General features: G+C 42.4%; 2 protein-coding genes across 4 annotated transcripts in view; one reads left to right on the top strand and one right to left on the bottom strand.

The window, feature by feature from the left end:
* ELMOD1 (ELMO domain containing 1) overlaps positions 1–4231 on the bottom strand; it is a 76506-nt gene extending 72275 nt beyond the window's left edge. For all 3 annotated transcript variants that reach the window (XM_017855281.1, XM_017855279.1, XM_017855280.1), the window contains exon 1: positions 3834–4231. The gene's annotated coding sequence lies outside the window, so the exon portion shown is untranslated. The remainder of the gene's footprint in view (positions 1–3833) is intronic.
* LOC108517376 (uncharacterized) overlaps positions 1–7138 on the top strand; it is an 18758-nt gene extending 11620 nt beyond the window's left edge. The window contains exons 2-3 of the mRNA XM_017855257.1: positions 3811–4389; positions 6979–7138. Of these exons, the coding sequence (XP_017710746.1) occupies positions 3811–4389; positions 6979–7029 (630 nt within the window). The 3' untranslated portion in view covers positions 7030–7138. The remainder of the gene's footprint in view (positions 1–3810; positions 4390–6978) is intronic.
* Positions 7139–18165: the final 11027 nt, after the last annotated feature.

Consider the following 18165-nt stretch of genomic DNA (forward strand, 5'->3'; position numbering starts at 1 on the left):
TATGTTTATTGCGGCACTATTCACAATAGCAAAGACTTGGAACCAACCCAAATGTCCATCAGTGACAGACTGGATTAAGAAAATGTGGCACATGTACACCATGGAATACTATGCAGCCATAAAAAAGGATGAGTTCATGTTCTTTGTAGGGACATGGATGCAGCTGGAAACCATCATTCTCAGCAAACTATCACAAGAACAGAAAACCAAACACCACATGTTCTCACTCATAGGTGGGAATTGAACAATGAGAACACTTGGACACAGGAAGGGGAACATCACACACCGGGGCCTGTTGTGAGGTGGGGGGAGGGGAGAGGGATAGCATTAGGAGATATACCTAATGTAAATGACAAGTTAATGGCTGCAGCACACCAACATGGCACATGTATACATATGTAACAAACCTATACGTTGTGCACATGTACACTAGAACTTAAAGTATAATAAAAGAGAGTAAAAAAGAAAAGAAAGAAATAAAACATTACAAATTGAAAATAAAAAAAGAAGCAACTGACTATTGATCGGCATCTCAAATATTATATTTAATTACCTACTTTCATATAAATGTAATAAAACATTTAAATGATATGTTCCAGTATTGTGTGATGATGACTTTTTACCTGAGACCAGGATGGTAATAGAATAGTAAACTAGCACTTAGGGTATGAGTCAAGAGCAGATCCATTGCTATTTTAAATGCATTGAGGTCCATTCACCGAAGTACCATTTGCCAATTCCTGCCCTTGTCCCTTTTCAGCTCTCTTTTCCATTCCCATTGGCGACTATTTAAAATCTTTCTTTCAGAATCCCCCTCCCTTCCCTCATTCTCAGCAGGCCACTCTGTCCTCTCACTGAGGCTATCAGATCAAATCCTTCAACTTCCAGCACTACTCTACTATCTATTAACACAAAGATTTTTTTTTCCTCATTTTCTCCCAGGATAAGATCTTGCTCTTTTATTCAAGGCCAGTCCTGTCAAAACTGCTAGGCATCTCACTCCCTGACTACAGCTGCCCAGCATAGTTCAGTGCCTCTCCTAGGCTCCTACAGTAGACACGCCCCTCCACCACCATCATAAACACACACTCCTGGCACAACAAGTCCTAGAAATTATGATGCAGATCCCTCCCCCTGCCCCATTTCCCCTTGTCATCTTTGCATCCTTGGCACCTTCCACTAAGTCTAGCAAGCAGAGATACCCAACCAATATGTGTTGAAGTGAAACTGTTCACTTTTAAGCATGAGTTATTTTCAAAAGCTTGAACCAGAACTGAGCTTGTCCCAGATTGTCTGCAAAGAGCATATGATTTCTGCTCCACTTTATTTTTTCAACCCATAAATGACCCAAAAAGGAGGAATGAAACATTTCCAGTAACTAGGGCTGCCAGAAAAATACAGGCTGCCCAGTCAAAACTGAATTTGGGATAAACAACTAATAATGTTTTGTAGTATAAGTACGTACCAAATATTACATGGGACATAGGTAAAAACAATAATTCACTGTTTATCTGAAATTCAAATTTAACTGGGCAGCCCACATTTGTATGTGCTAAATCTGGACACCCTAACAGTGATTTGTTAAAAATTCTCAGAGGCCTCGGAGAACACTTCGTTTAAAGCACCTGGAGATTTGTATGCAAGCTCCGCAAACTTCTCAATCATCCAGATTTCATATCTGTTAATGCAACTGGGTTTCTTTCTGAACCTCTCAGTAACATGCTTTAAGAAATGCTGCTTGATTAATTATATGACATTTTCACTTATTTTGCCAGTTTCATAGAATTTTTATTCTAATGCAATTTATCGAAGATTTTACAAAGAATACTGTAATTTTGCTTAAGATCTCTTGGAAAGCTAACATTTATAGAGTTATTATCACACCTCAGTTAAGTCCTGGCTGCAAGTATTAATTTTGAAATTTTCATATTTTCCATTAAATCAGCAGAACGCAAAAAGAGAAATAAATAAATCTTTGATTTGGAGATTTCTTTTCTTCATTAATCAAGCACAGCAATACATAGTATCCTCACTAACAGGCTTGCAGAAGCAGCCTGGCAGGCGGAGGTGGAGCCTGTGATGTAACTGCAGTAGGTCTTTGTTGGAAAAGCCTTCCTAAATGTAAAACATCTGTAAATTGAAGCACTTCAGCTTCACTATGTATGGGCTGGCAAGATTAAAGCGTTGCTTCTTTTAGCATCCTGCACTGGAAGCTTAAAATTTTGTTCCACAGAGGAATTCCTTATAGGTCCTTATGAAGATTACATATCTATCTCACCAAAGCTGGGAGAAAAGCAGGCTTTTTCTGCAAAAGAGGACCATTTCGAGTACTGATTGCTGTGTGTGCTGGTTTACTGGTAAATGGTGGTGATGCAATGGAAGTTATAACCTGAAGTGTAGGAAAGATGCCCTACAGCCTGTTCCGGTTCTCAACGTTCCCTACATTAATGGGTTCTTCTTTCAGTGTTCTTGACAGTGATGTCTTAGAGAGAAGACATTTATTTCTTCTTCCTATGAAAAAGATTAAGATGAGAGAAACACCTCCCAATGTAGATAGATACAAGAGTGTGCCTTTGGCAAAATACCAACTAAACTGACCTCAGAGAAAACTTCTGGGGGAGGGAATGACTAAGTCTGCTGTAACTACGTGTTGTCATAATATGTTAATGAATTAAGACATTTATCCCAATACACGCATACTACCTGCTTTCCACCATATTGGCACCACCAGTTAAGGACGGTTGTCAGGCTACCGGCACAACACGTATACACTGCAGAGATGCAGAACAATGCCTGGATGCCTGCCCAAAATTGGTCTCTCCAAACGACAGACTCAAATTATAGTACCAATCTACCGCCCACTGGGGGTTAGCAGCATCTTTTTCCTAGTTGGTGAGGGAAAGGGATGAAATAATGTGGAATGCTCAGAACACTGGTTGGGGCTTCCACCTGCCTGTGCACAGCAGAAAGGCTGAGAAACATATTCATTAAACTTGATCTGAAGCAAGTGAGCCCGTGAGGTCGTTCCTGAAATATTCATAAGGTGTGTTACCGGACTCGCCACTTAGAGGTTGAGCAGAAACACTGAGTCAGAGCAGTCCGTACCCACTCTTGGAAAAAAAAAAAAAAAAAAAAAAAAAGCACCCACAACAGCTCACCCCACCACCACACTCCACTGCTCTGCTTTTAACAGCCCTGTCAGCAGTCAGCTGTCACTCTCCACTCGGCTGTCCAATTCTACCTGCCCAGGAAAGAGATGCTCTAATACTGAAGTGCGGAGTTTCCCAGTAGTTGGAGGAGGCGCAGCGCAACAGCCCAGCCCACCGCTCCTCCCGTCTCTCTGCCAGGAGGACCCCACAGTCCGGCGGCCCCGCAGCCCGGCTGCCTTTCTCCTTCCTGGAGACCGAAGCCCACAGGGCAAGGGGTCCCCAGGGACCGAGACCAGCCCCTCGCCCCAGCCAGGCCGCCCTTGTCCCGCCTTCCATTTTGGCTCTGCCTGGGATCCCTTCCCCAAGCCCTCGGCGTTAGGTCGCTAGGCGACCTACGTCCGGGCCGAGATGCAAACAGCCTCTCGCGCCGACCTGCAGTCTCTCGGGTGTTAATTGGGAGGACAGGATAGGAGGGGAAATCACTGTCCTGGGTGACCCCGGAGCCCCTGCACCGAGGCAGAGTGCACTTTCATTCACGTTCCCTCTCTGCCCCCGATGCTTAGCATTTCTGCTGCGTCCCAAGCACCGCGCAGCTTGCGTGATGCCTCGCGTCCTCGCCGCACCTCTCTCCTCCCCAAGGGCATTCGCCCCTCGTCCCTAGGCTCCTCTGGGGTCGCCAGTCACCTGGACTCTGGCGGCGGCAGGCTCAGCAGCTCCCGTCGCGCGGCGGCGTGGTCTTCATCTCCGCCTTCCCCAGGCGCTCCGGCTACGCGCTCCGCGGCGGCGATCGACGCGCTTGGTCCCGGGCGCCGAGGCTGGACAGGGGCGGCCGCGGCTGCAGCACTGGCTGCGGGCGCGAAAGGGGCGGGGGCGGGGCAGGAATCTGGGTCGCGTGGAGCGGAGCAAGCCGGGATGCACCCGGGGTGGCTGGCGGCGGGGAGGCGACCGAGAGCAGCTGGGGAGGGCATGCAGAGGCTTCCCTGAGAGCACGAAGCGGCGGCTACTGAGCATGCCCAGTCCGGGAGCCGGGGGCGCGGGCGCAGTGCTGGGGAGGGAGCGCGGCCCCAGCGCCGGAGTCTGCGGGGAAAGGATTAAATCTGCGGACCCCCGCTGCTGTGGGAGGTGGCTGGTGTGGCCCAGTTTAATTGCTCCCGGGTGGACTCCCCGGAGGAGCCCACGACGGGAAGATGGTGAACCTGAGATGACCTGTCAATGGGATTCCCAGACAGTCCCGGGAAAGGTGTGTTCCCCGCCCTCTTCCTGGATAAATGTCCAGAAGTCAAACTTTGTTTTAGTTCAGCTCCAACCTCCCCCATCTCACCGAGCACCCAGTGACTCTCCCAATCCCGATCCCCACCCCTCATCTGCCCTCCTGGGCCTGCAGAACCCTACCCCTCACCCCCACCAGCAGCCCCCGCCTTTCCCACTCCTGGCCCAGTCGGGTCAGATTCTCAAAGAGCCAGCTCTTTAATTAGGTGTAATTGAGAGATCGTGTCAATCCTGCCAGGTCCATATCTGCATTTCAACAAGGGCTTCAGAAACAATACCGTAACCCCGGGGTTAATTATAACAGAATGAATTATAGACACCCTGGTCTGGGGCTATTTGGGGGAACATTGCTTCGTGGGGCCCCAGAAGCCACTTCATACACACACACACACGCACACACACAGAGAGAGGGAGAGAGGGAGAGAGGGAGAGAGGGAGGGAGAGAGGAGAGAGAGAGAGAGAGAGAGAGAGAGAGAGAGAGAGAGAGAGAGAGAGAGACCTGTGCCTTCAGGATTGCATTTCATGTTTGATGAAGAATGTTTTCTCCATAGCTAATCAAACAAGTCTCTTTAATGAGGCCGCATGGGGTTGGGGAAGGACCAAATGAGCTTCGAGGTCGGCGCTTAGTTTAGTTTCATTTATCACTCCAAGCCGGTTACCTGGCCGTCCTGCGCCTGTGTTTCCTCACCTGTAAAACAAAGGGTGGTTACACCTACCTCTGTGGGCTGTTGTGAGGCTTACTCCGGCAGCCGGCAGCGCAGAGCAGCCTGGATACCAAAGCATCTGCCTGTCCCGCAGTGGATGTTCCCTGAATAAAGTCTCTGCAGGTTCCACCTCCACTATTCTGTGTTTATGAAAAGTTGGGTTAGTGATAATCCTTCAATGCTGAACATTTATCTTATTTCCTCTTCACATTAAATGACATTAAAGCCTTGACCTTTCTGATTTTTTTATCATTGTTAAAAGCATTAGCCACTATTTACTTTTCTTTCTTTTCAGGGAGATATGAAGGATACCTCCCCGAATAAATAAATGTCTTGGAAAAAGCTAGACCTTTGGAGGGAAAAGCTTCTCAGGAGATATTCATTAGGGATAGATTTATCCACCTGACAAAAGAAATTTACTCCCTAGTCTTTTAAAAGTAATTTACTTGCATCTCCCTGTGGTCCTTGTTTCACAACTATTGCATGAAGTATGCCTGTATGGAAGGAAATTTGCTTCACACACATGCTGTTGACTGCTTAAGTATCAGTGTTCAAAAGATAAACTTTTTATTATCTCCCAAACATACTGTTTTTTTCATAACACATTGCTTTATTCATGATGTTCCACCCTTTCTGAAATACCATTCTCTCTCATTCTGTTTTGTGAAGTGCTACTCACTCTTCAAGCTCAAATGTCACCTTCTCTCTGAAGCCTACCCTGAACCTCAAGGCTGAGTGAATGCTCTGCTGTCATAGCACCAGTGCATATTGCTATCACAGCACTCATCTCAGCCTATCGCTGTGGTTCAAGCAATGTAAAACTATTTACTGAGCAACTGTTATGTGCCATTCTACATGTTAGGAAAATAAGAACAAACAAGACAAGGTTCCTGCCCTCATGGAACTTACAGTCTAGTTGAAAAAGACAGAAAATAAACACCTAAACTATAAATAATCAGTAAGGACAGAAATCTAGTAATTCTGGTAATTTTTGTCTTTTGTGTTATTCATCAAATTACATTATAGAGTCTTGACTCATCCTTCCAAAAAACATCAGTAAAAATATTAATATTGGCTCTAGGCCAAACAAATGACATGGACATGGATCTCTGCCAGTTTGTTGCTGAACCAATGACTTTTACTCCTTTCAGTTGATTCCCTCAGCTAAAACTTTCCTAAACTCAAACCATTCAAGGTAGGTAGCTGCAATCCCGTATGATGAATGGAAAATGGCCGGGGAGGGCCAGAGAGTTTACCCTCCACAACAAATTATATCCTTTATCTAACCTTTAGGAATGGCATTTCTAAAATGTCCAGAATCAACCTGGATCCCCAGATCTCCTGCATCCCAAACATCTCTTCCAGGGTCTTGCATACCACTCCCAACCTCTCACCTTTTCACCATCTTTGGCCTCTATGTCAATAGTTATTCTCTGTCATACATCATCTGTTTGAATCTACCTACTGTCTGAATGACAAGCTTTTCTCTCTGATTCTCTTGCTGTCTGAGTGTGAGGCAGCCTTGGTATCACTTAGAACTGACTTCTTCAAAGTGCGTTTGTACACATGTATTCCATAGCAATTAGAGACAATCTTGCCACTGTTTAATGCGAGCAATTCAAGGGGAGGGTCTCATTCAGCTTTGTATTACAGAACTTAGCAGATGACCAATATGTAATAGATCCTCAAAGAAAAGTGTGAAAGGAATGAATGAATGTAAGCAGGTTCTTAACTCTATGTGCCTCCTTAGACTATAGTCCTTTTCTAATTGGTTATACTGCTAACCCTAGACTTGCTTCACCAGGATTTGGCCCAGTTTTTCTTTTCATAATTTCTCTTCCATTACAAATCCACAGATTTCTCCACTTCTGGCTCCTGCATTATTTTGGGATAAAAATACCTCTTGAGCATATTAACCTGCAGTCAACAGAGAGGGTATTTGAAGAAACTGAGATCATGTGATGTAGCATTTACAGGTAATGAGTGAAGAATCCAGAGAGGAGAAAGTTGTGCCTCTACAGCCTGCCCAGATTTACAGCAGGAGAGCTGAAGAGGAAGGGGAAGAGCTAGGAGATGCTTTGTTATGGACTTAGACTCCACACTGGCCCATTACAAGTGACACAGAATTTGAGTCTTTTCCAGACAGATGGATATACTTCCTTGCTCAGAAGATCTCTTACTGAACATTATCATTTGGAATTTATTTGACTATAAATGTCTTCACCTAGAAATGTCTTCCTTTAGCAAGGGTACACTGAGCAATGGACAAGCAAGTAGGAATTTCCAGCCTGGGTCATTTTGCGGGTGGGGTGGAAGTCATGGCCCATTTATTTATTTGTAATCTAGCACTGGTCTTAAGCGTTGTGGGAGGAAAGTGTTCTTCGATGTATTGTCTTCATAATAAAACTAGAAAGGAAATCTCTGTACTTAAAAAGCATGAAGTCTTGTCTAATTTTGCCTAATTGTGTAAAGTTTAGAAATTAATGTAAGGCCACTCTGCTTTCCAATGGAATGGATTTTATGGGCTTATGGTATTCTGGACATAAAACCAAAGCAGCAGCTGGACTCAACATGCTCATTAATATCTATAGTCATAAAATTGTGACTGAGATTACATGAGGGTTAATCATCATGTTAAGAGAATGCTTTAGACTGAACAAACTAAGACTCTCAGACATGCTGCTATGGCAGTCCTCTAAATGTGATCTGGAGAGGGTTTCCAGTGTCACAAGGACTCATCCAAACTGTAATTCATGTAATAACCATTTATTAAGCACTTAGTATATATAAGGCACTATACTAGATACTGGGGATACAAAGCTGGATAAGACACCATGATTTTCAGGAACTCAGATCTGGACAGAAGTGTGCACGCGTGCATACACACACACACACACACACACAATGTGGGCTTTTTCTCAAGGTTGGTTTCCAATATAGAATTAAATCTGTATGAAGTACCCTTCTTGCTGGGCATGGTGGCTGGTTCCTACAGTCCCGGTTACTTGGGAGGCTGAGGTGGGAGATCATTTGAGCCCAGGCATTTGAGACCAGCTTGGGCAACATAGTGAGACCCATCTCAATACAATGAAGAAAAAAGGCCCCTTCTTCTCTCATCTCAGTTACCTAGTCAGATTCCTCTGTGCCTGGTTTTTGTTGAAGGTGTCATTCGCCTGTGACAATGCAGGTCAAAAAGTTTTTTGAGTGCTGGTGCTCAGGCCCCACTCCTTTCAGACAAGTCCAAGGGAGTTGAATTAATCTCTAAAAGATGGCTGATCCTACGGGGTATCTAAGAACAAGAAACTGATGTCAGACAACAGGGTAAAAGTTAGAATATTTTGTGACTGGCACTGGGTATGATGTTCCCACTCGGAAGTTTTAACGGACTAATTCTGCAATGGCCTTTACCGATGGCAACCTCCAGGAGAGGCGTTAACAGTCATAGGTGGCAGCTTATTACCTGAATTTATTTTTAAGGAGGTAATTTACATTTTGAGGGCATAGAGAACAGTCAAGTTTAGTAAATGGGAGAAAATTTAGGCTTCTACAGGTCTACAAAAATCAGGCTTAACCAGCTGTTTTACTGCTTCCTGAAAGTATATGCTACTTAGCTTGAAGTGAAACACTTTGGTGAAACTCTGGAATGATAGGTTGTCTATTTTGATGCGAAGATAAACCTTGAGGACAATGCAGAATGCCCACAAAAAACATATTAGGCATGGACAACAAATTAAAAATGTGTCTATCGAAAATGAAGTAACCAGATATGACCTAAAATTAAAACCAGATGGGAATCCTTACTAAGTGATGCTGGGCTATATATGGCTCTCTGAGACATTATTACCCTTAATGATCAAAGCCCAGCCAACTTCTTAGATATTAGCAGTAGTGTAGAGGAAGCTCAGGTGTACTAAACATTTAAATTGCTCATTGCTGATCCTAAGTTTGAAAACACCCTCAACATTGTTTTAGGTGTGATAGTGAATTTTGCTTTCGTTGCCAATAGCATCATCAAACACTGCTGAGAACTAGAACTCATGGCCCCTCTGGCGGTCAAGTATGAAGGATTCAATGTCTAGAAGCCTTAAAATATAGTCAATAGCATCTAACTAACTCCCCATTTCTTATGGCATTGACTTGGAGGATATAGCTAAGAAGGCTGTGGTCAGCATGGAAAAGAAATAGCCCCTGCTTCTTCTTTCTAATCCACTGAGGGGAGAAATCTCCATCCTAAAAAAAGGGGAGAATATAATCACTGAGAAAAAAATATCTATCCACTTGGGGAAAAAAGGAAGGGTGTAGAAGAGGGTCAGTAATCAGTAATAAAAAATCTTAAATCTGTTCTTTATTTTCAGGGATAAATATCCAGATAGCCTAAATAATTCTGATTTCACACACAATCATCATTAAAATAATGGTCTGTTTTTGCACGTTGTATTCTTTATCATGGTAAAGCTGTCAGTAGACAGTAAGTACTTGGCAAACAATGTGGATACAGTGAAAACTTTGAATCAGGCCCTAGTTATTTAAGAGAATTCTGCTGGACATTTAGTTTAGAATAATTAAAAAACTAGAGATCAAAATCTCAGGCAAAATTACATTTAAAACAGATGTCTTGGTCATGTTAAACTATCGAAAGGATACAACTAATACATTCTAACAATAGTTATTAGGCATTACAACATTTTAACGAGTTTCTTATTCTGGTATGTGTGGCAAATTTGTGAGGTTGTTTTATTCCAAAATATTTTCTAATGAAAAAATCTACGTTTATACCCCACATGAGTATTGTACGATTTGACTTAATCTTTTGGCTTTTTGTCTCACAATAAACATAAACACTAAGGCTTATTTGTGTCTGTGAAACAGAAGTTTATTTTTATTTCAAAACTGAAGAATTCTGTCACTTTGTCACCCAGGCTGCCATTGCAATGGCACAATCTCGGCTCACTGCAACTTTTGCCTCCCGGGTTCAAGTGATTCTTGTGCCTCAGTCTCCCAAGTAGCTGGGATTACAGGCATGCACCACCACGCCCAGCTGATTTTGTATTTTTTAGTAGAGATGGTTTTGCCATGTTGTCCAAGCTGGTCTTGAACTACTGACCTCAAATGATCTACCCACCCACCTTGCCCTCCCAAAGTGCTGGGATTGCAGACCTGAGCCACTGTGGCCAGCCCTCTTTAGAATCTGCCAGCTTGTGTTAAAAATATTTTAAAAAGTAATAAAATGTGTTCTTTTCCTTGACAGTTATGCAGTAGAGAAGAATTTGATTTAGGTTTTGTTTAAATTTTGAGAAAAGGTTTAAAATATTTTACAACTTTTATAAAATCCTATATTATATGAGCTGTTAGCAACACATTCTGTACTAAAGCAAAGAAAGGTAATCTTGCCACTTTGCAGTTACTTTAGTAAGTCTAAAGCAACACATTTCCTCCCTATTTTTGAAAATGTGAGTTGGTGGTGTCCTTTAAATAAGTCATGGATGAATGGATGGATGGATGGATGATAAGGGACAGATAGGCGAGTGAATGGCTGGATAGATGGAGAGAGAAAGGGAAGAATAAATGAATAATGTAACTCGCACATGGACAGGGCATTCATCTGCTCAGAATTTTCTGAGACCATCTAGATTTCAAATATTTTCTCTCACTGTCAGATTGTGTTTCAGATGATGGGTCTTAATTTTTGGTTTGTAAAATATAATATACAAAATATACATGGAGACATTTCTCCTGCTTATTTACTATGGAAACTGAAAAAGATGAAGATTACTGTGACATCCTGTCTTCAAAAATGAACATTTGTTGAGTGCTATGTGCTAGGTTCTGGTGAGCACTGGAGATATGAGGATAAATAATGTGAAGACTACCCTCAAGAAGCTCACAGCTTGACAGTAGAAGAAAGTGATGGAAGGAGATAAACAATGCAAAGGACTACACGGTGGACTAGAGATATGAACAGCTTTCTGACAGGAACCCATTGGAAGGAGTGTTTATGATCTATTTTTCTTTAGTATGTCCCAGAATTTCCTACGCACAATAAAAATATTCCACCAAGGAGCATGCCTACTCTTAGCTCGGTGACACATCATGACAGTGCCCTGTTACTCATGCAGTACAGGTATGTAGGTCACATAAAAGTCTGTGGCTTTACATTTCATGGCATCATGTATTGAAGTGTGTTAATCACAATAGAGAGCAGGCTGGAGCGATGTGCCCATGAAAGTTTTGACTTTTCAGCTCTTGAAATTCCACATAACAGCTGTGCTTAGAGCACCTGTTCTTTCTTTTGTTACTCTCAAAAGGACATTTCTTCTATGAAGCATCTCTGAAACTCGAAAATGTTATTTATGTATTCACCAGGATCATTTTCCTTTACTTCAATAAGATTTCTTGAGTGCCTACTATAAATAAGACACATATCTAGAGAGATTCCACATGTTTAGGTCCTAAAAATTGGTTGTAGCCCAAATATAATAATAAAATTACCTGAAGGTAATAAAAAGGGATAAAAATAACTAACACACATGCGCTTACTATGTATCAGGCACCATCCTAAGCACTTTACCTATTAACTCAATGAAAATGACATAGGGGGCTCCCACAAACCTCTGACTTGATTGTTCTTGATGGTCCCAGGAATAAAGGAGATGAGAGATTATGTTGAATGTACAGAGAAATAAAGTCCCCTTTTAAAATCCCTTTTTTACTTGTCAGATCACTTTACTTGATATTTCCTTAGAGCCAGTATAGAAGGGACTACTGTAGATGGTAGAATTATCAATAATTTTTAAAGGCAGAGAAGCAGCCAGTGATAATAGGGAGAAGTTTGGAGGCTCAGGAGGCACCAGTAGGTGAACAAATATACCTTTTTTTTTTTTTTTTTTACTTATAATGTCTATCCTTTTATGAAAATAAGAAGCATTCTTTAGTTAAATAGAATTCAATTATATTTTTCCTGTTCTCTATTTCACTCTTATCTCTAGATCAAAGTTCTGAGTTACCTGAATCTCTCATATGTGAAAGTAGACAGGTATCCTAAAATAAGAAAGTAGGGGGATGAACACCCAAGAGAAAAACAGAAATTGCAACAGCAATGCCATCATACTCTCAATGTCCCAGTGCAGAGTCAGCTTCAGGTTAGAGAAGTTGCAAAATTATCTACAAAGGCTTTTGTTGTTGTTGTTGTCATAAAATGGCAGAAAAACTCACTGAACAGTGTCTAGTAGCTCAATCTTAATGAAACATAATTCATAATTCCATGGAATATTAGGGACATGAACTAAAAATATTTTCTTCTGTGAGTGGAGAATTTGGTAGAAAATTTCTAGCACACCTCGTTATGTAAGTGCTGTCAAACCTGTAGATAGTCTTTACATTCTGGTTGAAGCTGGTTTTTGCTGAATGGGAAGAAAAGGGCCAGAAATACTTGGAACAGTAATTCTGTCTCAGAATCCCTTGGGTGAATGTTTCCCAAATAAACATGCCAGAACATCACCTAGACCTTGTGAATCAGAATCCCTGGGGAATGGGGCCCACATCTGTATGGGGGGGGGGAGGTGAAGACTTCCCCAGGTGATTTTAATGCACAGAGCTGATTAAGAACCACACACTTAGCAGATGAGCCAAGTAAAAGCAACAATTGGAGTTCATTTGTTTTTTCCTATTTTATTATAGTCTGCAATAAAATAATAAAACATATATGTTGCTCCAGGCTGAATCTTCTCAACAGGCCTGTTGTGAATAGACTACAATGTGGTTAGTTCCTTTCTTTGACTAACTGAAATTACTGCATTACTAGCACAATAGAGCATTTAATAGGCTCTCCACAGAGAGAAGCAAGAGCATTGAGTGCCCCAAAGCTTGCCATCCTTTACCATCAACATTTATTAGGCTGTGACAGGTATGGTAAGGCCAAACGGGACTGGGCCAGTTCATTTGCAAGGGAACATAATGTTGCACTCAAGGATGGAGGAAGAGACTTAAAGCAAACCATTTTTTTTTTTTTTTTTTTTTTTTTAGAATAACAGCCAACATGTATAGTGCCGAGTGCCTTACTTTGTACCAGGTCTTATTCAGAACACTGTACCCATATAATCTAATTTCATCCTCATAATGACCTTAAAATATTATTACCCCGACTTTTCCTACAGATGAAGAACCTGAGGCATAACAAGGTCAAGGTCACAAAGCTAGCAATGACGGTGGCTGCCAAGATTCCAGGCAGTCTAACCAAGAGCCCACACTTTAACTTCATGTGATATTATCTTGCAAAATCATACTAGTTGACTGCTATTTGATGAGAAGCAATGGAGAGTACAAGTTTTATTCTGTTTTTGTTCTTTACTAGATTGTTAATCATAAGCAGCCTCACACATAGCGGAAATTGGGATATATTTTGGAGAAGGAGTGAGGAAGAGTGCATATCACCCATGCCAAGAGACACACACCTTCTTTCATTCCTCTTGCCTTCCTTATCTCCTTTTATCTTTTCTTTTTTTGTCTTCTTCTCTTCTCCATTGGTTAGGCTGTTAGTCTATAGACATCACCTACAAATTTTTTTTAGTGTTCATGGGAATCCTTTTCAGTGATTACGGGCCAGGGCTGGAGTTTGGGTTGGGGAAGCCAAATACTATGCCAGGCAAAAGAGAAATACTAAGAAGCACAAGGTAAGAATGCAATGGAAAGCAAATGCGGAAAGAACAAGGAATGCAATCAAGTTGAGTGAAGGGAGGGAGGTGTCCCAGGTGGCTCTCCCAACAATTAGGACACCAATTAAGTTCACACGAAGGTTGGAGGGAAGGGAGGAGGTTACACGTTTGAGATGACTAAGATTAGGAGCACAAAAGAGGAATGCAGTTAGACACAAACAACATCCATGCAAAAGTGGGAGATGTCCCCAGAGGAAGGTGAGGGTATGGGGAAGCACAGTTCTTAGATTGGGATGGACCAATACCGGATAAGACAACTATCATTTAAATGTCAATGAAACAACAAAATCAAAGGTTACAGTCAAAGGGACCTTTGAAATTATCAATTCGGGTTAAGATTTTACAATTTTAGCAACTGAACCCTTTCAGTTTCAGACTTTCTAGTGTGAACCCCAAAATGTTAAACTGACAAAAGCAGATCCACTCTCAATAAAGTTGGGGTGGACCAGTGCCCCAGTCCTCTGTGCTTGGTGACTACTGAGGCATCTCTAAGAAGCCCTAATAAGGCTCAAAGGAGCACAGTTTGAAAATCAGTGGTTTCGTCCAACTACCCCATTTTACAGAGACGCAACTGAGATGTGGGAAGGTGACAGGACTTCCACCCCCATGCAGTGTGCTCTGTCCTATGACTCTGCTTTTAAACCAGCACACAAATACATATTGAGCACCACCTGTGTGGAGCACTGGGTCCTGGATGCTACAGTAGGATACAAAGGTCAACAATGGCCTTCAAAGAAGGCCATTGTTCCTAGCTGGGTGCGGTGGCTCACGCCTGTAATCTCAGCACTTTGGGAGGCCGAGGCAGGCAGATCATGAGGTCAGGAGTTCGAGACCAGCCTGACCAATATGGTGAAACCCTGTCTCTACTAAAAATACAAAAATTAGCTGGGTGTGGTGGCGTGCACCTTGTGCCTGTAATCCCAGCTCCTCGGGAAGCTGAGGCAGAGGAATTGCTTGAACTTGGGAGGTGGAGGTTGCAGTGAGCCGAGATCATGCCACTGCACTCCAGCCTGGGTAACAGAGCGGGACTCCATTGCAAAAAAATAAAAATAAAAAATTAGGCCGGGCGCGGTGGCTCAAGCCTGTAATCCTAGCACTTTGGGAGGCCGAGATGGGCGGATCACGAGGTCAGGAGATGGAGACCATCCTGGCTAACACGGTGAAACCCCGTCTCTACTAAAATACAAAACTAGCCAGGCGAGGTGGCGGGCGCCTGTAGTCCCAGCTACTCGGGAGGATGAGGCAGGAGAATGGCGTAAACCCGGGAGGTGGAGATTGCAGTGAGCTGAGATCTGGCCACTGCACTCCAGCCCGGGTGACAGAGCGAAACCCCCCCTCAAAAAAAAAAAAAATAAATAAATAAAAATTAAAAAAAAAAAAAAAAAATAAATAAAAATTAAAAAAAATAAAAAAATAAAAATAAAAGAATTTCTAGCCTAATTAGGGAAAACTGAATAATAATGTCAAAGTTAAATGGTTGTGAATAATAACGTAAAAGTTAAATGGTTGAAAGAGCCCAGCTGGGTGCCAGAACTCATCCTATAATCTCAGCACTGTGGAAGGCTGAGGTGGGAGGATCTCGAGCAGAGTTCGAGGCCAGCCTGGGCAACACAGGGAGACCCTGTGTCTACAAAAAAATAAAAGATTAGCTGGGCATGGTGGTGCGCACCTATAGTCCCAGCTACTCGGGAGGCTGAGGTGGGAGGATTTTTTTTTTTAATTTTTAATTTTTGTGGGTACATAGTAAGTGCATGTATTTATGGGTTACACGAGATATTTTGACACAAGCATGCAATGAGAAATAATCACATCATGGTAAATAGGGTGCCTATCACATCAAACATTTATGTTTTTATGTTTCAAACAATCCAATTATATGCTCTTTTATTTTAACATGAACATTTAATTTTTTTTTTTTTCACTATAGTCACCCTGTTGTGCTAGCAAATACTAGGTCTTATTTATTCCTTCTAATTATTTTTTGTGCCCATTAACCACCTGCTCCCTACTACCCTTCCCTCTACTCTCTAACTCCATGAATTCAATTGTTTTAATTTTTAACTCCCACAAATAAGTGAGAACAGGTGATGTTTGTCTGTCTGTGCCTGACTTATTTCACTTAATATAATGACCTCCAGTTCCATCTATGTTGTTGCAAATGACAGAATCTCACTCTTTTTTATGGCTGCATAGTACTCCATTGTGTATATGTACCACATTTTCTTTGTTCCTTCATGTCTTGATGACACTTAGGTTGCTTCCAAATCTTGGCTATTGTAAACGGTACTGTAACAAACACGGGAGTGCAGATATCTCTTCGATATACTGATTGGAGTTTTGGAGTTTCCGTTTCCAGGTCTGCATAGGAACCTCGCCTGTAGGCACTTGCTTCTTGAATGTGCACACCTCTCTTAGTACTTCTTATTTGGTTTGGCATAGCCCAACTCTAATCTGGTACACCTGAGAGTTGGGCCTTCCTTTGAAGCCTGTCACTTCCATGGACTGTGGCTTTTCTATGTCCTTTGAAGGCTATTACTTCTATGGCTTTCAGTTTGGAGATTCGTCCTCGCTTCAGTGTTTTGAGAGCAAAAGGTGTTCTCATCATGTATTCCATGGCTTTAGGGCCTTCTGGGTGATCAAAGTCTGAAGCCCAAATCCTTCAGGAATTTCCATATATCAGACTTCCTTGGAGGCTTTCTTGTCCCATTTGTATAAGAAACAGAACTGGAGTACTCTGGTGTTGCTTGCCTATCATCTTCTACCTCAGGACCATCTCTGCTAAGCATTTGTTGCAAATCTGACCTGAACAGGAGAGTATGAGCTTGGATCCTGATACAAAAGAGGACTGTCTGGACCTAGCAGGGCTGCCCTGAGGCACTGCTGTGTATCTCATGCTCACCACCATCTCCCATAACTTAAAAGAAGGATGACTGAGTCTCACTTGATCCTGGACTCTGGCCTAGATGGACAACCCAATACATTTTGGTCTTAACCCTGCTTATGAAATCCACAAAGTACAGCTAATGGAAGTAATGCTCCTGGAGCACATTTCCCCTCAGGAAATGCAAATAGATCTCTCAAATCTAAGTGTTTTTGTTTAGAAATGCAAACAAAAGTTCTCAGCTTTTTCTTCCATGAGTACAGTTTGACCTCATTTCTCCACTTTCACTGTTCCTAGGTACTTAGGGCTCCAACCCCCATCCCTGGTATAGATTTGTCTAGAAGAACTACAGGCAGTTCTAGATAGTCTTGAGATTAAGCCATGTTTTGTTTTGTTTTGTTTTGTTTTTTTAAAAAAGAAACACAACCAAGAGTGTAAGGCATCGTATTAGAAGTGAATTTCTTACTGCAGTATCTCTCCCTCTTGTGGTGATGGTCTTTCCCACCTCTTCAAGATACTGGGAAGATCATACTTGGGCCTAACTGACACCCCTGTTTCAGTCCTCATTACTATTTACTTAAACAGCTAATTGGCAAGGAAGGGGACATTTGCGAACAATAGCATTAGATTTAAACTACTCCACAGACACCTTCGTATGGCCCAGGAAAGTAGACTACCCTCCAAATACCTGATGGTTTTCCATTGCTAGACCACTGGCACTATCCATTGTACCAACACCTTTGGTTCCCAGTTAGATTTGCTTTTTTATCTGTTCTGTGACTTGTGGCTTAAATCCTAGTTCGTCTTTCAGTTGTTATTATGGTGGTTCAGTGTCTCTGTTAGTTCTTGTTGATTTTTTTTTGGTATCAACTGGGCTGACTTTTGAGAGATTCTTTGTTACTAAGGCTTAGTAACATCTGCTTAAAACTCCTAACCTTTGATTTTGGTACTTGGACTCCTCTTTTTGATGCTGAATGGGAGGAGCCTGGCATCACTTCAGGGAAGTGGCACCTTCTAAAGGCCTCCTTATCAGCCAGAAGCCTTTGGTGATTCAGGAGCTTTTGAGACAGTGTAACTATCCAATGGGTTCACCTCTCCCTCTGCCTAGGCAGAGCCGATTTATCAAGATAGGGGAATTGCAATGGAGAAAGAGTAATTCACCAGAGCCGGCTGTGCCGGAGACCGGAGTTTTATTACTACTCAAATCAGTCTCCATGAGCATTCAGGGATCAGAGTTTTTAAAGATAATTTGGTGGGTAAGGGCTTGGGAAGTGGGGAGTGCTGATTGGTCAAGGTGGAGATAGAATCACAGGGGGTTGGAGTAAGTTTTTCTTGCTTTCTTCTGCTCCTGGGTGTGAGGGGAGAACTGGTTGAGACAGATTACCAGTCTGGGTGGTGTCAGCTGATCCATCGAGTGCAGGGTCTGCAAAATGTCTCAAGCACTGAACTTA

Source organism: Rhinopithecus bieti, unplaced genomic scaffold (genome assembly GCF_001698545.2).
Source record: "Rhinopithecus bieti isolate Rb0 unplaced genomic scaffold, ASM169854v2 scaffold_39705, whole genome shotgun sequence".
NCBI lineage: Eukaryota > Metazoa > Chordata > Mammalia > Primates > Cercopithecidae > Rhinopithecus > Rhinopithecus bieti.